Source organism: Pseudophryne corroboree, chromosome 3 (genome assembly GCF_028390025.1).
Source record: "Pseudophryne corroboree isolate aPseCor3 chromosome 3, aPseCor3.hap2, whole genome shotgun sequence".
NCBI lineage: Eukaryota > Metazoa > Chordata > Amphibia > Anura > Myobatrachidae > Pseudophryne > Pseudophryne corroboree.
The window spans coordinates 686933630-686955950 of NC_086446.1; the positions used below are offsets into that span (position 1 = coordinate 686933630).

The following is a 22321-nucleotide window of genomic DNA, read 5'->3' on the forward strand; positions in this document are numbered from 1 at the left end:
CTGGAGTGATGGGAAACTCAAATTGGCTGAGCCTTCAGAGGGGAGCCTTCAAATGTGGTGGCTGTGCCAACTGTATGTTTATGCTGACTGGCAAAGAATTTGTGCATCCCGAGCTGGGAGTTAAACATACACTAAGATACAGAATGACTTGTGACACCCGGTACGTGACATACATTATCATATGCCCTTGTAAAAAAATATACATGGGCAAAACAATTCGGATGCTTAAAGAACGAATATCCATGCACCGTTCATCAATCAAAAAAGCACTACAGATATTGGAACCCAGCACACCACCGGTGGCCAGACACTTTGTGAACTGTGGTCATAAAATAAAGGACTTTAAATTCATGCCTCTTGACCATGTACCACCACTGAGGAGGGGTGGTGATCGCAATAAACGGCTATTAAAGCAGGAAAGTCGATGGATATATTTGCTGAATGCCATGGCCCCAGTTGGGCTCAATGAGGAATTAACTCTATCATGTTTTCTATAGAGGATGTGTGGTTTAGAAACCAGGTCTGCTGTTCTTAGTTCTCAATTTACTATAATTTATTAGCAGATACCTTCTCCACACTGATACTCCCGTTCGTGTTTTAATGTAATGTGTATGTAATTCATTTTTAGTTATGTTTTGGTTTAGATTGGTTGATAGGCGTATACATTGCACAGGAGACATGTGGGTAGATGTTAGTACATTGACATATGGCCAGCCCCAAGATGTGATTATTACGGCTAGGATGATGTTAAGGGTGAGAATGGCCATTTAGATGGGTAGGATTAACATGTCCCCAATTAGAATTGTGCTGTAGTATATTTGCATAGATAACAGTCGTTTGGGGAATAACATTTTCCCCATTTTTTGATATTTTTTTGATTTAGATTTAATAGTTTTGATACACGCTGTGTTGTCCTGATGTTGCCGTTTTGGGTGGGTGGGGTGATGAGGCCGGGTTGCTAGGTGACAAGGAGGCTATGGGCTGTACATCATGTTAGGAAGGCGGCAAGTTAGGACGAGTAGGCCAATGGGTGAACCGCTGTGTGCCTGGGGGGTGTATGACACGCTCGCGCGTCACGGTCACGTGGCGTGTGGGGGTGGAACAGACATCTCCATGGCAACGGACGGGACACTGGGAGACGCTTGTGCAGAGTGTGGCGCGACCGGATGATGTCACGGGCTGCCGTCCAGTTATCCGGGCAGCTCCACGCACACGCGCCCGTACAACACCAGGCGGTACTCAGGATAACGATAAGGACAGGTGAGCACATTATGTTAATTTAGTGGGTATAAATATAGGGAGCTTGGTACAATAGTTTAAACTACTCCCCTGAAGATGGCGGTAGCCGAAACAGCTGTAGGGAGACCCGGCTGGGTCTGATGTGTATCCCCAGCATGATTCAGGATACGTAAGATTTACATGACTGATGGAATTGTATTTCCAAGCTGCTATTTTGCACTATAAGTTTGTCACTTTATTCGAATTGGCATAAAACGTACTTTTTGGACTTTTAAGGAGTGCTGGTTTTCTTCTACAACATAAGCCCCAGTTGGAGCCTCATGGTGTGGCAGTGTTTAATCTGAATGACCCCGAACCGGGCACCCTGCATGAGATGTGGACAGTGTTGTGCGGACCATGATATACAATTATATATATATATATATATATATATATATACAGTTGTGCTCATAAGTTTACATGCCCTAGCAGAATTTGCGATTTTCTGGCCATTTGTCAGAGAATATGAATGATAACTCACAAACTTTTCTTTCACTCATGGTTAGTGGTTGGGTGAAGCCATTTATTGTCAACCAACTGTGTTTACTCTTTTTAAATCATAATGACAACAGAAACTACCCAAATGACCCTGATCAAAAGTTTACATACCCTGGACATTTTGGCCTGATAACATGCACACAAGTTGACACAAACGGGTTTGAATGGCTACTAAAGGTAACCATCCTCACCTGTGATCTGTTTGCTTGTAGTCAGTGTGTGTGTATAAAAGGTCAGTGAGTTTCTGGACTCCTGAAAGACCCTTGCATCTTTCATCCAGTGCTGCACTGACGTGTCTGGATTCTGAGTCATGGGGAAAGCAAAAGAATTGTCAAAGGATTTGCAGGAAAAGGTAATTGAACTGTATAAAACAGGAAAGGGATATAAAAAGATATCCAAGCAATTGAGAATGCCAATCAGCAGTGTTCAAACTCTGTGTAAACCAAATCACGGTCAGGTAGATCAACAAAAATTTCAGCCACAACTGCCAGGAAAATTGTTCGGGATGCAAAGAAAAATCCACAAATAACTTCAGCTGAAATACAGGACTCTGAAAAAAAGTGGTGTGGTTGTTTCAAGATGCACAATAAGGAGGCATATGAAGAAAAATGGGCTGCATGGTCGAGTCGCTAGAAGAAAGCCATTACTATGCAAATGCCACAAACCATCTCGCTTACAATACTCCAAACAGCACGGAGACAAGCCTCAAAACTTCTGGAACAAAGTCATTTGGAGTTATGAGACCAAAATTTTACTTTTTGGCCACAACCATAAATGTTACATTTGGAGAGGAGTCAACACTGCCTATGATGAAAGGTACACCATTCCTACTGTGAAACACGGAGGTGGATCGCTGATGTTTTGGGGATGTGTGAGCTACAAAGGCACTGGAAACTTGGTCAAAATTGATGGCAAGATGAATGCAGCATGTTATCAGAAAATACTGGAGGAAAATTTGCACTCATCAGCCCGGAAGCTGCGCATGGGACGTACTTGGACGTTCCAACATGACAATGATCCAAAACACAAGGCCAAGTCCACCTGTCATTGGCTACAGCAGAATAAAGTGAAGGTTCTGGAGTGGCCATCTCAGTCTCCTGACCTCAATATCATTGAGCCACTCTGGGGAGATCTCAAACGTGCAGTTCATGCAAGACAGCCCAAGAATTTACAGAAACTGGAGGCTTTTTGCCAAGACGAATGGGCAGCTTTACCATCTGAGAAAATAAAGAGCCTCATCCACAACTACCACAAAAGACTTCAAGCTGTCATTGATGTTAAAGGGGGCAATACACGGTATTAAGAACTGGGGTATGTAAACTTTTGATCAGGGTCATTTGGGTAGTTTCTGTTGTCATTATGATTTAAAAAGAGTAAACACAGTTGTTTGACAATAAATGGCTTCATCCAACCACTAACCATGAGTGAAAGAAAAGTTTGTGAGTTATCATTCATATTCTCTGACAAATGGCCAGAAAATCGCAAATTCTGCTAGGGTATGTAAACTTATGAGCACAACTGTATAGATATATATATACACATTGTACCGTAATTATTGTTCATTTATGAAACACTATTTTTGTTAGAAGAAAGAGTTGTGGAATATCTCAATTCCAGCAATTAAAAGGTTCCCAACAGCATGCATTTACTGGAGAGAAATGATGTCAAACAAATCTTATTGAGTTTTTCAACTTGGTTATTAGTAATTGATCATGTAGAGGCCGTAGATGTAGCTTCTCTAGACTTTAGTAAGACTTCTGACATGGTCCAACAGTACAGAATGCTAAATAAACTTGAAAGCTTGGGATTGGATTCTAAGATTGTTGAATGGATAAGATCTTAGTTGCAGGATAGAAAACAAGAGAGCATAGTAAATGGAGTACAGTCACAGGATGGAAAGGTTACCAGTAGAGTACCCCAGGGATCTGTACTCAGTGGCACCAAGAGGGGGGGGTGGGGGGGGCATTTACAAATCACCTGGGCCCAGGTCTGATGGAGGGGCCCGGGTACACCCGCTTGCCCACTCACCCCTGCTTACCTGTCTGCTCCCATCCTGGGCTGCAGTGTCTGCAAGCAGCAGCCTCCTCTGTGTGGCAGTGAGGGGGAGGGGGTAGTGATCGCACTGATCTTGCCCCCCTTCTGATCTGCTCTTGGCTGGGGTGAGCAGTAGCACTGCATCCCCCCTTCTTCCCGTAGAGTGAGCGTGCCATAAATACTAGTTTTAATTATATTTTTCAGGAAAGAGGAGTGGCCATGCCCCCTTTCATTAGGATTATACCCCCAACATTACCTGGGCTTGGCAATGATGTCTACGGCCATGTCTGTACTTGGACTGGTGCTTTTTAATGTATTTGTTGTTGACATTGCAAATTACTGTATTATTATGCTTCTTATATAGTGCAGCAAATTCCATTACGCTGTACAATTGTAAACAGTGATAACATAAAATGAAACAATTGGAAATAATGAAAAAAGCAACCCAATACTGGGTAAACATTCAGTCATACAGGTTGGAAGGCCCTGATCGCTAGCTTACAATCTATGGAAGTAGGCACTGATACACAAGGATAGGTGTTATCTTTTGCATAAAGGTCCACCAGATTGCAAAGAGTCTTGGGGGGCAGTATAATATGGTCACACAGCAATGTTGGTCAGGAGGATGGGAAAGTGACGAACGAGAAAATATTTGAGGATATGAGTAGACTTTACAGTGAGAAGTAATTGAATAGGAAAGTTTATGAAATTTATGTGGGCGGTTCCGGAATTTGATAAGCTTGCCTGAAGAGGTGAGTTTTCAAGGAACACCTGAAGGTTTGGAGACTAGAGGAGAGTCTTATTGTGTGTGGGGGGAATTCCACAGAGTGGGTGCAGCCTAAAGAAAGTCCTGCAATCGTAAATGGGAGCAAATAATGAGTGTGGATGAGAGACGTAGAACTTGTAAAGGCAAAGGGGTCGGGTTGAGAGATATTTTGAGAAAAGCAAAGAGATGTACGTTGGTGTAGTCTGGCCTGTGTGTGAGTAAAAGTATTTTATATTGAATACGGTAGAATAGAAAATTGTATTGAAGGGAAAGTAGGCTTTTTTGCAGATGACACAAAGAGGGTTTGCATAGGGAGCGGTATCTGCAACAGCAAGAAAGAAGTAATAATTCCACTGTATAGGTCATTGGTTAGGCATCATCTACAGTAGAATACTGTGTTCAAGTCTGGAAGCCATATCTCCCGAAGAATATACTGTAAATACATAACAGACTGTACAAAGAAGGGCAAATATAAATGGTCATGGCTTACAGTACATAACTAACCTTACCTGGAAACATTAAAAGAGCTTAATATGTGTAGTTCGAAACAGAGAAGAGAAAAGGGGATATGATAGAAACTATCAGGGGTTTTAATAAGTTACAAAAGAAAACATTCTACAAACAAAGATAAGCATTAGAACACGAAGGCATGCACTGAAACTGAAGGGAGGTATGTTCAAAGGAAACTTGAGGAAAAATTACTAAATAGAAAGGGTGGTGGACAAGTAGAATAGCCTCCCATCAGAGGTGGTAGAGGCTAAAACAGTAGAGCAATTTAAACATGCTTGGGATAGACATAAGATTATCCTAACAAAAAGGTTACCAAAAGTTAAGAAAATAAGGGAGACAAGATGGGTCAAGTGGTTCTTGTCTGCCGCCAAACTGTATTCATGTGATACAATTGTATTTGCTGCCCCCCTGCTGGGCATCTATACAAATGTGTGTCCAACTAAGCAATTCAATATTCATTTGGGCGCCCATTAGTATAGACGTGCCCAAAAGCACTAGGTTTACCAATGCAAAGCGTATAAACCTGTCTTAAGCAGTGCTTATACAACCCAAATTTGTGCACCCAAACCATGAACTTTACACACATTTTTCTTGCACTTCAGGAGACTGCGAGAAGAAATATGTCTCCCACGGCTAAATGGCGCATGGACGGAGCAACAACTGAATTGCTCCATCCAGTGCCCATTAGTTTAGATGCCCAGCGGGGGTGCCACAAATAATTGAATTGTCCTCTATGTTTCTATATTTATGTTCTATCAATCATGTGGAATTTTTTGGATACACATTTTTATAATCCAGGTTATCTTTACTGTAAATATTCAAAACCATTTTAATATTTGTTAATCTAACATCTAAGTCTAACCTCTGTAAATGATTTCTTTTTTTCAGCTGTTTGCTAAAAGGAAGACTCCTTACTACAGTGGAGAATCTGTTTCTATGATTGACTACATGATCTTGCCCTGGTTTGAGTGGTTAACCATTTGTGATGTTAAAACGTAAGAGGAAACAAATTTTGGGATCCTGTTACATGATTGACAGTGACCATGTTGACATCTATAATGCTGACACCACAAAATTTACATGGGTTGACGTGTCAGCATCCAATGTCAACATCTGAAATGTCACCATGCGAAATTACATTTTGATGATGCACATGGGGAGATGCGAGTGGCAAATTGAAATATGCGAGTGGTATATGAGGAGGTATAAGTACATACCTCCTATCTGTAATTGAGAACATTGAAAGGGGTAGGGAGGCCTTATTTTGTCCAGATCTTGCCATTAGAAAGTTTGGAAGGTGAATGCTACGTGAAGTGGTCTGAATGACACGTGAAGAGGTCTTAGTTGTGTACAGGGAACATGTGGGGAGGTATGAGTGGCATGTGGGGAGTTCTCAGTTGCATGGTGGGTGGTCTTCAGGGTGCCGGCGGATGGGCTCCCGACGACCACCATACTGGCGCCGGAATCCCGTCCGCCGGCATACCGACAACTTTTCTCCCTCTTGGGAGTCCACGACTTCCCTGGAGGGAGAATAGATAGCGTGGTGCGTGGTGAGCGCAGCGAGTCCACAAGGGGCTCATTTGTGCTCGCCCAGCTGTCGGTATGCCGGTGGTCGGGATTCCGGCGCTGGTATGCTGGTCGCTGGCAGCCCGACTGCCGGCAACACATACTACACCCGTCTCAGTGGCATTCAGGGAGATCTGATTGGCATGTAGAAGTACAGTATATGAGGAGGTTTTAATGGCACATGCAGAGGTGAGGGGAGCATGTAGAGGCCATTCGGTGTGGTCTGAGTGGCATCTTTAGTGATCTGAGTAACATTCAGGGAGGCCAGAGTTGCATAAGAGGAGGTCTGGTTTAGGAATACTTTATACCAAGTGTGGCTCTTAACCTAAGATAAGAGCCACACATAAGATTATCTGTCCAATTTTATTGATTGGAATGAAAATCTGGTAATGTATGGAAGCAAATGATAATTGACCATTTGCTCCAAACACTGGAAAACAGGCAAAAATGGACATTAAGACAAATTAATCATTTAACCAATTTATCTGAACGACCATTTTTGTCCATTTTCTGGCTTTTGGGAGCAAAAGGTTGATTGTCATTTGCTCCCATACATTACCAGATTTTTGCTCCAACCAAAAAAATTGGACAGATAATTTTATAGTGTGTATCCTGCTTAAGAGCATGTGAGGGCATTTTGTTGCAAGTGAAGGAAACAGAGTGGCATGTGATGGAATTCTGGAACAAGTGAAGTGCATGTATTGGTAGGAGTGATGTGGTGCTGCCAAGGTCTGGTCATTATTATTATTATTGATATTAAGGCCCTTTTGAGAGTCAGAGGGCCGTACATGTGACCCTTTAATCATTTTAGGTTGTCCATTACTGATGCAGACACTATACCTATATTTGTTCTTAAACTTTCAAATCTTGCATGTCTAGATCATACGGATTTATTAATCAATGATTGCATATTACCATATTGTAAATCTAGAATTACACTACCAATAACACATGAAAGTATTAAAAAGATTAAAAAAAAATACCCACACTTTATGGAGCTTGCACGTTTTCTTGCTCTTTTCTTGTAGCTTGTTACTAAATCAAGTTTATATGAATCAGTTATTGAAAACCAAAATAAAACATATGCCCTCTGTCACTGGACCCTAAATAGTCACAGAAAAAAACAAAAACAAATCAAAAACACTAATTTGGTTACAGTGTTTTGGTGGTGAAATGGGGAAGTAGAACTTTTTTTTTTTTTTTTTGTACAATAGTTTTTATTGAAGTTTATGAATAGCAGTTACAGTGAAAGAACATACAGATATCAAACAGCGAAGCATTAGCTATCATTTCTATAAAGAAATTGGTTAAACATAGAAGCAAAGAAAAGAAAAAAGAAATCAGCAGAAAGAGAAAAAAAAAAAAATGAGAGAAGGGGGGGGGGGAGGGGGGAAGCCAACATGTCTATCTGTGTGGCAAATATTACAGTCGAGAATATCCTATTCATTGAGACACATGAACCCATAGGAAGTTGGGAGATATCCTGGCTTGAGGTCTATGTGGTCAAACTCAATTCTGGCTAAGAAAATTTATGTACATAAGGGGGGTGACATAAGATTATTCATGGTAAGGTGTGGGATGCCAGCCCAGGGGGGGTTACTTCTTCTGATATAGTCATCCCATTTCAACCAGCCATCGAAAGTACGAGAGCCAGACTGGGACCATTGTTTACCTGATGTTTCAAAAACATGGTGATTATGAATTTTCTTTTTAATGGCTACAATGTCAGGTAATTTTGCTGATTTCCATAACTGGGCTATGGAGGCTTTAGAAGCTATAAGTATGTGTCCCAGCAAGTACGTATCTGAGACAGCTACGTGTGGATGGGGGTAGTGAAATAGGGCTATAAGGGGATCTAAGGGGACAGTATATCCAAGCACATCTGAGATCAAGGCGAAAACTCCTTTCCACAAGGGTTGTAGCAGTGGGCAGGACCAGAACATATGTATAATGTTCCCAGTTTGTCCACATCCCCTCCAGCAGTAGGGGGAAACATCCGGCCATATCTTATGCAACCGATCTGGGGTGAGGTATGCTCTGTGAATTAGTTTAAAAAACATTTCTGAATGACCCATACAGCGTGAAATTTTAAAGCATGAATGATAAATTCTCGACCATATCTCTTCAGTGAAAACATTGGGCAGGTCAGCCTCCCATCTACTTTGGGACCCAAACGTGTGGGTCGTCATTTCTGAAATCAAGTAATTATACCATCTGGAGACATTGCCTCGACTCTGTTTAGTGCGGACCAGGAGAGGGAGCATCTTGGGGAGACATTTAGAGGCTGAGGGATTGGGGCGATACCTGGAGAGCCAGTTTCGTATTTGGAGATACGTATAGAAGTCCTGTTTCTGAATATGGAAATGAGTTTGTAAATGGGTGAATGAGACCAACATACCCTGTGAGTGAATATCCTGAAGCGTCTGTAGGCCCCGGTCTGACCAGGAGAATAGGGACAGGTTGGGGATCATAAGAGTTATCGTTTTTAATGAAAGCTGGAGGAAGGGGAGAGACTGCTTAGCCTCAGGTGAAAGGAGAGTGTGCCAGGCGTTTAGTGTGCATTGGATCGCTTTACTTTTATGAACTGACGTAGGGACAGCAGACATTGGAAGCCATAACAGATCTGCAAGGCAATATGGAGACACTGTTGACTGTTCGATAAGTACCCATGGTTTCACTATATCCACATTGACCCAATCTCTGATGTGGCTCAAAATGCACGCTTTGTGGTAATTTTCTATATCAGGGTAGGCTGCTCCTCCCTTGACCTTAGGGGCTGAAAGGGTGGATCTCGCTATTTTGGGTTTTTTCCCTCCCCAGATGTAGTTGGAAAGGATCTTATTGAAATCGTTACAAATTCTCTTCGGGAGGGGGCGAGGGATAGTTCTAAAAAGGTACATTAGCTTCGGTAGAAGCACCATTTTTGCCGCTGCCACGCGCCCAAGCCAGGAGACATCCTGTAACATCCAATCTTTGGTGAGTGTCCTAAACGCTGCGAGAAGTGGGCCGAAGTTACATGTCAGGAGATCTGCCTCCCTAGAGAGGTGAACTCCCAGGTATCGAAGAGATAGTGATTGCCAGGAGTATTTATACTTTGTTTTCAAGGAGAGGACTTCGTCTGCATTTATGTTCAAAGGGAGGGCTTCGGTTTTAGCGGTATTAAGCTTGTAATATGACAATTTAGCATAACGGTCAAGGACAGCATGTAGGTGGGGCAAGGAGGAACTCGGTTTCAAGAGACAGAGCAAAATGTCATCTGCAAAGAGACTTATCTTGTGCTGTTTCCCGCCTACGTGGGGACCCAAGATTAGATTATCTCTTCTGATACATTCCGCTAATGGTTCAATCGCAAGAGCGAATATTAACGGGGATAGGGGGCATCCCTGTCGGGTACCATTAGTAATTTCAAATCTCGTAGAGTGGCACCCATTTGTGAACACTCTAGCTGATGGACAGGAATATAGGGCTAATATAGAGTTGAGAAAGCGACCCCCAATGCCAAACCTATGGAGCGTGTGCTGCATATAAATCCAATGGAGCCTGTCGAATGCCTTTTCGGCATCGAGTGACAAGAGTAAGAGAGGGTGATCGGCTTGTCGGCAGTGTTCAATGATATTAATCACTCTCCTGGTGTTATCAGAAGCCTGTCTACCTACTACAAACCCAACCTGGTCTGGGTCGACCAGGGCGGGTAAAAGGGGAGCAAGTCTGTTTGCTATTATTTTCGCAAAAAGTTTGACATCAACGTTAAGCAAAGCTATGGGGCGATAGTTTTGGACGGAGGTGGGTGATTTACCGGGTTTCGGAATTGTTACAATTTGGGATTCTAGCATTTCTTTCGGGAAGTAGGAATTGGTGGAGGCTTCATGAAACACACTCAATAAGGTGGGGGTGAGCAGTTTATTAAATTGCTTATAGAAGTTAGACGGGAACCCGTCGGGGCCAGGGGCCTTATTTAGAGGAAGGGAGGTAATAGCAGTGTCTATTTCCTCTAGAGTCCATGGTGAGTTAATGAGTTCAGTGTCTTGTTTCGACAAAGATGGGAGAGGAAGAGTCTGGAGGAACTCAGAAATTTCCAGAGGCTCGGGTTGAGGAGTATTAGGGTCATTTTTTAAATTATACAGTTGGCAATAGTAGTCCGCGAACGCGTTGGCTATATCTGAGGGGTCCATAACTTTGGTGCCCTTGGAGTTATATACTGCCTGTATCCGTTCCCGGGCTCTGCGTCCACGAAGTTTGCGAGCAAGAAGTCTACCTGCTCTATTGCCAAGGGAGTAATATGTTTGATTAAGCCGCTGGATGTTGCGATGGACCTCAGCAAGCGCAAAGGAATTAACTTTGTCCCTAGCTGATAGTAGCTTAGAAAAAGTGGTTTTGTTTGAGGGGTCTTTTTTATGGGCCTTTTCTAGTGAGGCGACCTCCTGCTCTGCGGAAGCAAGCTGTTGGCGTGAGTCTCGTTTCAATTTAGCCGCGATTTGTATCGCTGAGCCTCGGACCACGGCTTTCAACGCGCACCAATGGGTGAACGTGGAAGTGTCTGATGGTTGATTAGTGCATAAGTATAGTTCCAGGGCTGCCTGTACCGCCTGTAGACCCTCAGGCCTATTTAAAAGGTGAGAGCCTAATCTCCAGGGTCCCGGGGGGGCATTATATGAGAGGACATCCCAGTTCAAAAGTAGAGGGGAATGGTCCGACCAAGTCATTGGCAAGATGGTAATCTTGCGTATAGAGGCTAGCGTTGGTCCATCTACAATTGCCATGTCAATTCGGGAGTATGATCTATGTACATGCGAATAGAAGGTGTAATCTCGTGTCGTGGGATGCTTAACTCGCCAGGCATCATACCAGTTGTATTCAGCTAATAAAGTTTTAAAGGGCCCGGTTGATATGTGGGGTTTTAGCGGGTGAAAAATTATAGGCGGGTTGGATCTATCTATGCTAGGATCCGGGGCTATATTAAAATCGCCCAGAAGCAAAACAGCTCCTCTGGATTTCTCCTGGAGGGCTTGAAAGAGTTTTCTACAAAAGGGAATCTGCTTGGTGTTAGGCGCGTAGCAGCAGGCAATGGTTACCTCAACTTTTTCCAAATGTCCAACTAGTATTAGGTATCTGCCATCTGGGTCTGAGTATTGGGTCGAGAGCACAAACGGGCAGTTATGGGCTATGAGAATAGCTACCCCAGCCTTCTTAACAGGGCCATTAGCCGTATAGCATTGGGGGTATTTAGGGTTAGAGAAACGCGGGGGATTATTAATTGGGAAGTGTGTCTCTTGCACAGCTGCAATATGTGCTTTTTGTTTAGCGAAATAAGTGAGGGCCAGTTTCCTCTTGTGGGGAGAGTTCAGCCCCTTAGCGTTAATTGAGATAACATTCACCATGGGTCAAGAAAAGGGACTGCGTAGCATAAGCTAATCAAAGGATGTAAATAAAACATACTCGACAATAAAGGTAACATAGAATGGCTTGCAGAACTGGGAGCAGGAGGAAAAAAAATAACAAAAACAAAACGCAAGAAATAAAAAACAGCAAAGAACATAACTAGTCTCCCTTGAGACCAGAACCAGACGCCTTGACCAGGCGTCTGTGTAGAACCGTTGGGGGTTGGCGGCATGACAGCCATCCACCACCCCCGCCCAGGAATATGTGTGAACCCCCGGCTCAGCCCCCCCCCCGAGCCCCCCCCCCCCCAACCCCCCCCCACCCGGGACCCGCCCATGGCGGCACGGCGGACGGAGGGGGGACCCCGGGGGGGGGGGGGGGGAAGCCAAGCCAGGAGCCCAGCATCGCTATATCTACGTGTTGTAATATACCAAAATAGGTAACAATAACAGGAAGGAGGAGGAGAGAGACAAAATTACATCTTGAATTGGCCGGTTCATCTTAGAGGTAGTTCCTGGCCACACGTACCCTCCTCTAGAATTTAAACCTCTTAGAGAACATGTATATAACAGAACACAGAAAAAACTGGAGAGAACATTAACCCTCGAAAGTGAAATGAGGGGGTACATGTATCAATGTAATATATACTTTAAATGCGACAAATGGAGAGTCAGCCCTCGCTTAGACTTGACTCCTACTTCACCGTGGACCAGTCCCGCTGGAGTCTCCGCTGAGGGGAGGAATCTCCCCCGGATGGACTCGTAATGTTCCAGGAGCTCAGGAGTTTCATTCCTTCATCGACAGTATCAATCACGATCGTGGAACCCTCACGTGCAATGAGAAGCTTGACAGGAAATCCCCAGCGATAGGAGATGTTGGCTTTCCTTAGTGCCAGTGTAATGGGTTGAAAGGAGCGGCGTCTGAGGAGAGTAGTTTGAGACAGGTCTCCAAACAGTTGCATGTCCCCAAGAGCCTTTGCTGTATCTGATGATGGTCTTGATGCTTTAAGGATTGCCTCTTTAATATGAAAATAGTGCATTTTCATCAAAACATCCCTTGTAGCGTGGGCCGGGGCTGCTCTGGCTTTAGGAAGTCTGTGGATCCTGTCAATAAGGAGATCAGCCGATGTGGCCTGCGGTAGGAGTTTACCGAACAGGTTAACAGCGAAATCATGAAGGCTACTGTTAGATATCTCCTCAGGGACCCCTCGTAGTTTAATATTGCTTCGTCTAGATCTGTCCTCGAGATCTGCGATCTTATCTCTAAGTTTATGCACCTCATCCTCTAGGCCATCGTGGGAATCCAATAATTGGTTGTGGGACCCCACCACCTCCTCCATTTTCGTTTCCAGATGGTTGGTACGCTCACCTATCTCGTCGACAGATTGCTGACATGCCAGGAGGGCGGAGCGAAACTCTGCAGCGATGTCTGATTTAAATTGCGACATGAGCAATTTCATTGTACCCACTGTTAACGCATCAGAGTCATTGACAGCTTCCATGGATGGGGGGGGCTGTCTCGGAGGAGATATGTCGGAGGGAAGAGGTGGAGGTGAAGGGTCTGCCTTCTTCATCTGAGGTTTATCTCCCATTTTTTTAGGAGGTTGAGGGGAAGATTTAAAGAATGATATTTGTGATACAGATTTGGAGGCTTTCTGACGCTTGGGAGCCATAACAGAAGTCAGGATGATCTAGGGGAACTGTCAAAAGTGCAAGTGTTGCGAGCGAGGGTTCCACACGTTGAGTTACCAATTGGTGCACATCCCGGGCCGGGACGGTGGAGGGAGAAGTAGTAATCAAATCAAATCGCAGCCATCATGTGTGAGCAGAGCCTCCCTTCCTGGGGGAGTGTAGTATATCAGAATGAACACTAGATGGAGCCTCCAGGCCAGCAGCCAGCCACAATGCAGTAGGAGATGTGATATAATGTGATAAATTGGGGGACAGAGGTACTCCGCAGGGGGGGGCTGTACATAGAATTTGTAAAGAGGAGAGGGGTCCAGCTTTGTGAACAGCTGTGCAGGATAACAACTGTACAGGGGAATCAGCCAGGTCACCTTATATTCAGTGGGGCCTTCCTCTCCTCCACCACCTAGGAGCAGGGGGGGAGGGGGGGGACCCAGGGGAGACCCGACTCCTCTTATGTATGAGGTGTCTATCTCACCCCTGCTCTCTGACTGGGCACCCACCGCCGCTGCCCGGGTCCAGGGGGCCAGCTGTGCCTCTGCCTCCGCTCTGGGGATCACTGCGCCGGGTGCCGCCCAGACGCCGCCAGCCGCACACCCACCTTCAGGCTCCCACCGCCGCCTCCGGCTCCCGCGCTCTCCGTCCCGGTTGCCAGGGGGAACTCGTCCGCTCAGCAGGCGCTGGTCCACGGAGCCCAGGGGACCAGGTATTCAGCAGAGGGCGTGTAGGGAAGGGTCGGTGTTTCCTCCGCCGATCGCGGGCCCGCAGCCGGGGTGTTATAGAAATTGAGCCCGGGGATTCAGGGGCCGGCGTAGGCCGCAACCCGCAGAGGCCCAGTAACGGACCTCCCGGCTCCGCAGCTCACGCCTAGGGGTCCCAGGGCAGTGTAGGCTGTTGTTGAGGGGGAAGTTTTCCAGCTACCCCAAATAGTTATGGCCAGAGGAGATCTTAGAAGCAGGAGCTCCTCCAAAGCACGTCTTGCTGCAGCTCCAGCTAGGCCACGCCCCTAGTAGAACTTTTTTTTATAGAAATGTTTACTTAATCTTTGTCCCCTTCTCTAGATATTTGGAGAAGACTCCACACATCAATGCCTGGTACAATCTCATGTTGCAGGACCCAGTCAGGAAGGAGACCTTTCCTGGACCAGATGATGTCTTAAACTTTTTCAAACTCTACTTTCAGGACAGCTTGGAAGCTGCTGATTGTGGCCTTGATTAGATCACTTATGCATTATGTGCAGGGCTGCCATCAAAAATTGATGGGGGCTCAGAACTGACGGATTCCCCCCCAGGGCAAAATAATGTGAATTTTACCCAATATGATTGTAATGATGTAATATTTTTACTATTTCACTATCTGCCTATTCAGTTTTCAGTATTTCAATATCTGCATATTCCATTCCTATCGGATCCTTTCCGACGGAAAGATCTGACAGGTCAGTTTTCAATGCCTCGGCCAAACTCGACAGGTTTTGGTCGTTTCGACAATAGTAACCCGACTTTTTTAAAAGTTCGATTGACATTGTCGGAAACGAGGCTAAAACCTGTTGAGTTTGGCCGCGCTTTCGACAAGATACGTGGATTCCAACAATCCATGTGTTTTCCGACAAGTCAGGAATTTCCGACTTCTCGGAAAAAAAGAGCCGGCATTGAATAGGTTGGAACACCTTCCGACCTAAAACAGTCGGAAACTGCCGTCTTTCCGACAGGAATTGAATATACCCCTATGATGTAGTTGACATACAGTATTCAATAAATAGTGACTACCATATTGTATTATTAATTATTATACATTTATTATAAATGAGAAAATATATATTTTATATATATATATATATATATATATATATATATATATATCATATATAAATTATGTAGTCTCCCTAATCCTAAAGGTTAATGATATAAAGTGGCATGTAGGAAGGCTTAGAGTCATTAGTAAGTCAGAGGAGGAGAGGATCCTGGGATAGATCAGAGGAGGCTGATTACCAGCTACAATTAATTTGACAATCTATGTAGTGCAGAGAAAGTTTTGGGCCCCCTCTCTGTCAGGGCTCGAGACTGGAGTCCCAGCAGCCCTCCACCCCCGATGGCAGCCCTGACTTTATACTTTTGTGCCTTTCAAATTAAACTTTTGATCAGCAAGGTTTCTAGTATTTGATTTTAACTTCTGAAGGTTATGTAATAAATACTTTTAAATATTAAAACATTTGTTTGTTTCACTGACTCAATAAGGTACTCCCAAAATCTACCACTCTTTGTTTTTAATTGAGTGTAAACACCACTTCCATTTGGTCACCAATCTAATCCCGGACAAATGATGTGGAGGCTATCAAGACCAATGGTTGTTAAGTAAGATTATAGCACGTGCTGTTAAAAGTAGGATATTAATCAAATTACTTACTTTTAACATTACCCTTCTTTATTTAAGACCATCTGACTTCTGACAGCCTGTGGGGGATATGTCTCAAACTTGTAGAGAGATAAAGCAACTGCCATGTTACAGGCTGTGTTTGATAAATGACAGTTAGGTGTGAGGGATGTGTGGACAGGTGGTCAGTGATGCATGACATAACAATGACCTGCTTTATGGAACTGGGTAGCATGGTAGCCAGGCAACTATAAAGCTATTCAACTGAAATGGCGTCATCAAGACCCCAATCATACTGGAGATATGGCAGGGGTAGATTTAGGTGTCAGGCCCCCCACAATCCCCAGCAGGCTTCTGGTGAAATTCCTTCTCCAGCTACCTGTCTTTTTTAGCCTTTCACATGCTTCTATTGTGGGCTAAGAATCTCCTATTCCAGGTTTCTGGATTACACAGGTGAACGCTTCTGAGACTCCCCCCTGATATAAATCTATTATTCTGGGCTCCTGGACTGCACAATAGCTGCGACTCAGTTGGGCCACTGTTGTGTCACCCCGGGCACGGGCTTCACTTAGTGGGAAATCCAGCACTGGACTATTGCCAGGGAGAGCTTTCCGTAATTCTGGAGATCTCATGGATAATCTGGGAGAATAGTATGTAGTAACGGGCACCCATTTTGTGTGATGAAATTACATCTGAAACTGAAACCTATCAATTTGCTAAGAACCAACGATATCACTAAGGAACTTCATAGTGATTTATTCATGAGGCACCACAGAATCTTAAATAATTGATTGGCTGCATTCTCTTGATTATTCTACAGGACAGAAAATGGCTGCCTCTACTCTGTATAGGTGTATTCTAACCTTTATTTGCTTATGAATGTGGTTACTGCTGGTTTCTCTTAAGATGAGCTATCTCCTATATAATAGCCCAAAGTGACTGTGTGGATAATGCTGGGTGTGGCTAGGAGCTCTCATTGGGTTAGTGGCAGGTCTATCACACCCAGGGGCAGATGTATTAAGCCTGGAGAAGTGATAAAGCAGTGATAAGTGCAAGGTGATAACGCATCAGCCAATCAGCTCCAGTATGTAAATTTACAGTTAAGAGCTGATTGGTTGGTGCGTTATCACCTTGAACATATCACTGCTTTATCACTTCTCCAGGCTTAATACATCTGCCCCCCAGTCCTCAGGTGATTGGGCGAGAAACGCCCTCCCACACAGGTTACATCCAATGGGAGGCTCTGCCCTTTGGCTGCTGTGTGTTCCCAGAGCAGGATAAACAATGGGGTCGATGGAGCTGCAGCTCCAGGTCCACACCCCAAAATTGGCCCACTACATATGTAGCAACATACCCTCCAACAATTGACACATAAAAATCTGTACAAATTGGAAAAGGGGGCGCAGCCACAGGTAAAGTGGCGTGGCCACACCCATTTTCCTATACTTTCAATGGAAGTATGGAGAGACAAAAATCTATACAGGCCATAAAAAAAGGTACTGTACCTGCATGCGCGCGGGCAGCAATGCGCAGGCGCGTCGTTGCCCGGCGACGCCCATCAACAAGAACAGCCAGGGAAGCCATCGCAGCGGAGCCCGCAAGAAGATTGACAGCAGGGAGGTGGATCTGGGTGTCAACTGAGACAACTGTGTCTTTCTGGGAGTGGTGAGGGAAACGCAGGCGTGTCGAGGCGTTTGCAGGGCAGGTGTCTGACGTCAATTCTGGGACCTGACAGGCTGAAGACATCGCAGTGGATGAGTAAGTACAGAGCTACCCAGAAACTACACAAAACTTTTTTGCCCCGCTCCCCTGCACATGCGATCACACACTTGCTAAGCTACAATACACTCTCCCATAGGCGGCATCTATCTGATCGCACGGGCTGCAAAAAGTTGCATACATAGGGGGTAATTCCAAGTTGATCGCAGCAGGAATTTTGTTAGCAGTTGGGCAAAACCATTTGCACTGCAGGGGAGGCAGATATAACATGTGCAGAGAGAGTAAGATTTGGGTGGTTATTTTGTTTCTGTGCAGGGTAAATACTGGCTGCTTTATTTTTACACTGCAATTTAGATTGCAGATTGAACACACCACACCCAAATCTAACTCTCTCTGCACATGTTATATCTGCCCCCCCCCCTGCAGTGCACATGGTTTTGCCCAACTGCTAACAAAATTCCTGCTGCGATCAACTTGGAATTACCCCCATAGTTACATAGTTGTTGAGGTTGCAAAAAAAACAAAATGACTATCAAGTTCAACCTATATTAAATTTTTTTAATTTATCTTTTAATATTAATTAAATGCTGTATCCCTGGGTATTTTTTTCTGCTAGGAATTTATCTAATCCATTTTTTTCTCTCAAAATATTTTATTAGAGAACTGTACATGTTATATAACAGAACATGTATGCCACACAGAAAACATTAACAATAGTGAGACAAAGCATGAAATTGAGGTAAGATGCATTGCAGGTATCAAAATTCACTTCACGTAGAGCAAGAGCAGGAACTTACATGCAGTATAAAGAGAAATAAAAACAAAAACAAACATGGGAAGCAGTAAACATTTGCATAATGGATATACAGTTAGAAAGGAGGGCTACCAGAGGTAAGTATTTCAAAGTTATACCAAGATGTTAATGAGATTGCTGTACTCAATGAATCTTTGACAGGTAGGGGTAAGGAACGAATATGAGGTAACCAGACGTAAAAAAAAAATTTCAGCCCGCTTTTCTTTATTGAGAGACATTTCGAGCCAATCCATTGAGAAGAGGTAAGATACCCTAGGCAGGAGTAGAGATAACGCCAGTGGGTCTTGCGAAATCCATTGAGATAATATTGTTTTCCTTACAGCCGCTGCCAATTTGACTAGAAACAACCGTTGTCCCAATGTTGGTCTATTCCTAACAGAGGACGTATATATATATGTCCCTCAATGCCCATTCAGGAGTTAGCGTAACAATAATGTCATACGTGTCCTTGATATATTGATCTATCAATACCCAAAATGTATGCACTTCTGGGCAGCTCCACATGCAGTCAAATAAATCCGCATCTCGCACATTTGAAGCAGTTCGAATCAGTAGAGGCGCCCATTAATAAACGTAGTTTCGGGGTGTAATACGCTCGGTGTAGTAATTTGTATTGCATTTCCATGTAAGATGCAGATACTAAGGTCTTATTAAGACGCGTAAAAGCATCAAGAAGTGTCACAATGGGAACATCAGGTAAATCAATGACCCATTTTGCCATTCCCGTCTGCAAACCTTCCAAATTTATACATCGTTTAATATGCATATATAATAGGGAAGTTGAGCACCCGTTATTAGTAGCATTTCTGACCATAATATCTAACTCAGTGGAGGTGTCTTTGTCCGTTAGTTTAGAAAGCACACTGCAGGCGAAACTGCGAAGTTGGTAATAGACAAACACTGGTATAGACAATGTTGCAAAAGATGATACAGCGCCACTTGTGGGGTATGATCTCAGTAATAAAACATTGCTAAAAGATACTAAAAACACACAAAACCTTGTTAGAGGTGTCTGCCACCCCTTAAGATTGCAATACTGGTACAGTGCTGCCAAAAAAGTATATAGTGGGGGGATAAGGGTACCGGCGACTTCTGTTGTGTGAGAGTGCAAAGACTAATGCTAAAATTTACGATTTATAAACCAAAAAATATAAAATTGAACAAACAGTTTTAATAGCACATATAAAATAAGATACATAAATTTTTTTTTCAAAAGAATATAAATAAAAATCCAATCCTTGAAGAAGTCTGGTGTGACGAAACGCGTTGGGTTCCCTGCAGTGACCCCCTTGCCTATTTTAAAGCTAAGTCCTTACCTTTTTACCTTTTTATCTGATCTTGGATTTTTATTTATATTCTTTTGGGGGGAAAAATTATGTATCTTATTTTATATGTGCTATTAAAACTGTTTGTTCAATTTTATATTTTTTGGCTTATAAATCGTAAATTTTAGCATTAGTCTTTGCACTCTCACACAACAGAAGTCGCCGATACCCTTATCCCCCCACTATATACTGGTATAGACAAGTCTGGGTATTTATCACGTAGTAGGGGAAGTGGTAGTAATGTCAAACAATTTCCCTGTAATGTATGGAAAATTAAACAAATGCCCCTCTTGTGCCAAGACAGCGATAATGGAGAACCCCACATCAAAGGAGTACCCATAGTATCAGTGGGGTAAAGTGAGCGAAAAATCGTGTTGCAGGCTGAGAGTCTTAAACCAGATCTAGCTAATCGCCAGGCGGCACAAGTAAAAGATTACCAGATACATTAGAGAGGTGGTCCGAAGGTCTCATGTTTAACAGACTAGGTAAAGCTATATCCGGACAGAAGGCTTGCTCCAGGACAGTACATGCATAGTTACTGGTGGTGTGAAGCCAATCCACCGCAAATCGGTAATTTGCTGCCAAGGTGTAACTACGTATGCAGGGGAAATTTATACCCCCCAAAGAGGGGGACTGACTCTATTTAAACAGTGATATTCTTGGCTTCTTCCCCGCCAAAATAAATGTACTAGTGGCCTTGTTTATAATTTTTAAATCTGAGTCTTTTATTAAAATGGGAAGCATTTGTATGGCGTATAACAGCCTAGGGAATGATACCATCTTAATTAAGTAACATCTGCCTATATAAGATAATGGTAAATTACGCCAGTGTTTAAAATCTAACATAGTACGAGCTGTCAACCCAGGGAAGTTCGCCATGTATACATCAGCTGGTTTTATCATTATAATTAAACCAAGATATTTAATGGAGGAATCTGCCCATAGAAATGGAAAGCCCCCTGTCCAATGTTCTTTTGCGCCTGGTCGTAAAGGCTAATGTGTCGGTTTTTGTTTTATTTATTATAAAACCTGAAATCTGCTCGAAATCATCCAATATTTGTAAGAAGCCCGGAAATGCCTCCTGGGGGTTTGTAAAATACAAGAGGAGATCAGACTTTCAGTATTTGTTGGCCCACCTCTATACCACGCCAAAGAGTGTACAGGTGAAACAGTCTAATCAAGGGATCTAACGCTAAATTAAATAATAAAGGGGATAGTGGGCAGTCCTGCCGGGTACCACGTGATAAAGGAAAGTTTGAAGTGTTCAGGCCGTTAACAGTTAGAAAAGCGGTAGGGGAAGCGTACAGTTTACGGAATAAACTAGTAAATCCCACCCCAAAATTTTTGAGATGTAGTACACTTAGCAGATGTGCCCAGGACACCCTATCGAAGGCTTTGTCGGCATAGCAACCAACCAATAAAGAGTTTTTTCCCAAACCAGTCAAGGATCGGGTCAGTGCGGCTACTACCTGTCGAATATTATGCACTGAGGAGCGGCCTTTGACAAAGCCATTTTGGGAGGGATGGAGTATTTTTGGCAACACAGCTTGTAATCTCTGTGCTATTATAGTTGTCAATAGCTTAAGGTCTTGATTCAGGAGAGATGTGGGGCGATAGGACATGACCAACGTGAAGTCTTTATCCGGTTTAGGTAATAAAATTATCCGGGCTTGTGTGAAATCATGTGGGGGCTCCCCTCCTGAGAGAATTGATTAAAAATTTTTTTGTAAATATGATAATAAATGTGGGGACAACAATTTGTAGTAATCAGCACTAAGGCCATCAGGACCCTGGGTTTTACCTTTGGACAGCTGACCAATGGCCAATCGAAGTTCCTGTTCTGAAATAGTGTCTACTAAGGCATCACCCTCATCATCTGTCAAGGTCAGAGCTCCAGCTTTTCTAATAAAGGCCATGCTTAATAAAGGATTGTCAGGGGGAGCTGCATATAAACGTGCATAGTAGTCTAGAAACGAAGCAGCAATGTCAGGTGCAGACAGCAGGGGGCCTATGTCTGTGACAATTTTTGGTATGTGTGTTGGTTGTCGCTGGCTTCTTATCACAGATGCCAATAGTTTGCCGGCTTTGTTGCCCCATCTAAAATAGCATTTTTTTTTTTATAATCTAAAGAGTACTGCGCCTTTTCAGTGCATAAGGAGTCATACATCGATTTCGTGTCAGTATACCATTGACGAGTTTCTAGAATATTACTAGACAACATTGCACCATAAGAGTTGGAGACCACCAGACTACGGTCCTGCAGCCTTTTATTTAAAAATTTGCGTTTAGCTGCAACATATGCAATTATGTGGCCCCTCATCACCGGTTTAGATGCAGCCCAGAACAAATTAACGTCTTCTACATGTTGGATGTTGTC

The 22321-nt window shown here is 43.6% G+C and overlaps 1 protein-coding gene across 1 annotated transcript in view; it reads left to right on the forward strand.

Annotated features, from left to right (window-relative positions):
- Positions 1 to 15922, forward strand: part of LOC135056609 (glutathione S-transferase omega-1-like) — an 84736-nt gene extending 68814 nt beyond the window's left edge. Inside the window, exons 6-7 of the mRNA XM_063962007.1 lie at positions 5975 to 6081; positions 14778 to 15922. Of these exons, the coding sequence (XP_063818077.1) occupies positions 5975 to 6081; positions 14778 to 14934 (264 nt within the window). The 3' untranslated portion in view covers positions 14935 to 15922. The remainder of the gene's footprint in view (positions 1 to 5974; positions 6082 to 14777) is intronic.
- Positions 15923 to 22321: the final 6399 nt, after the last annotated feature.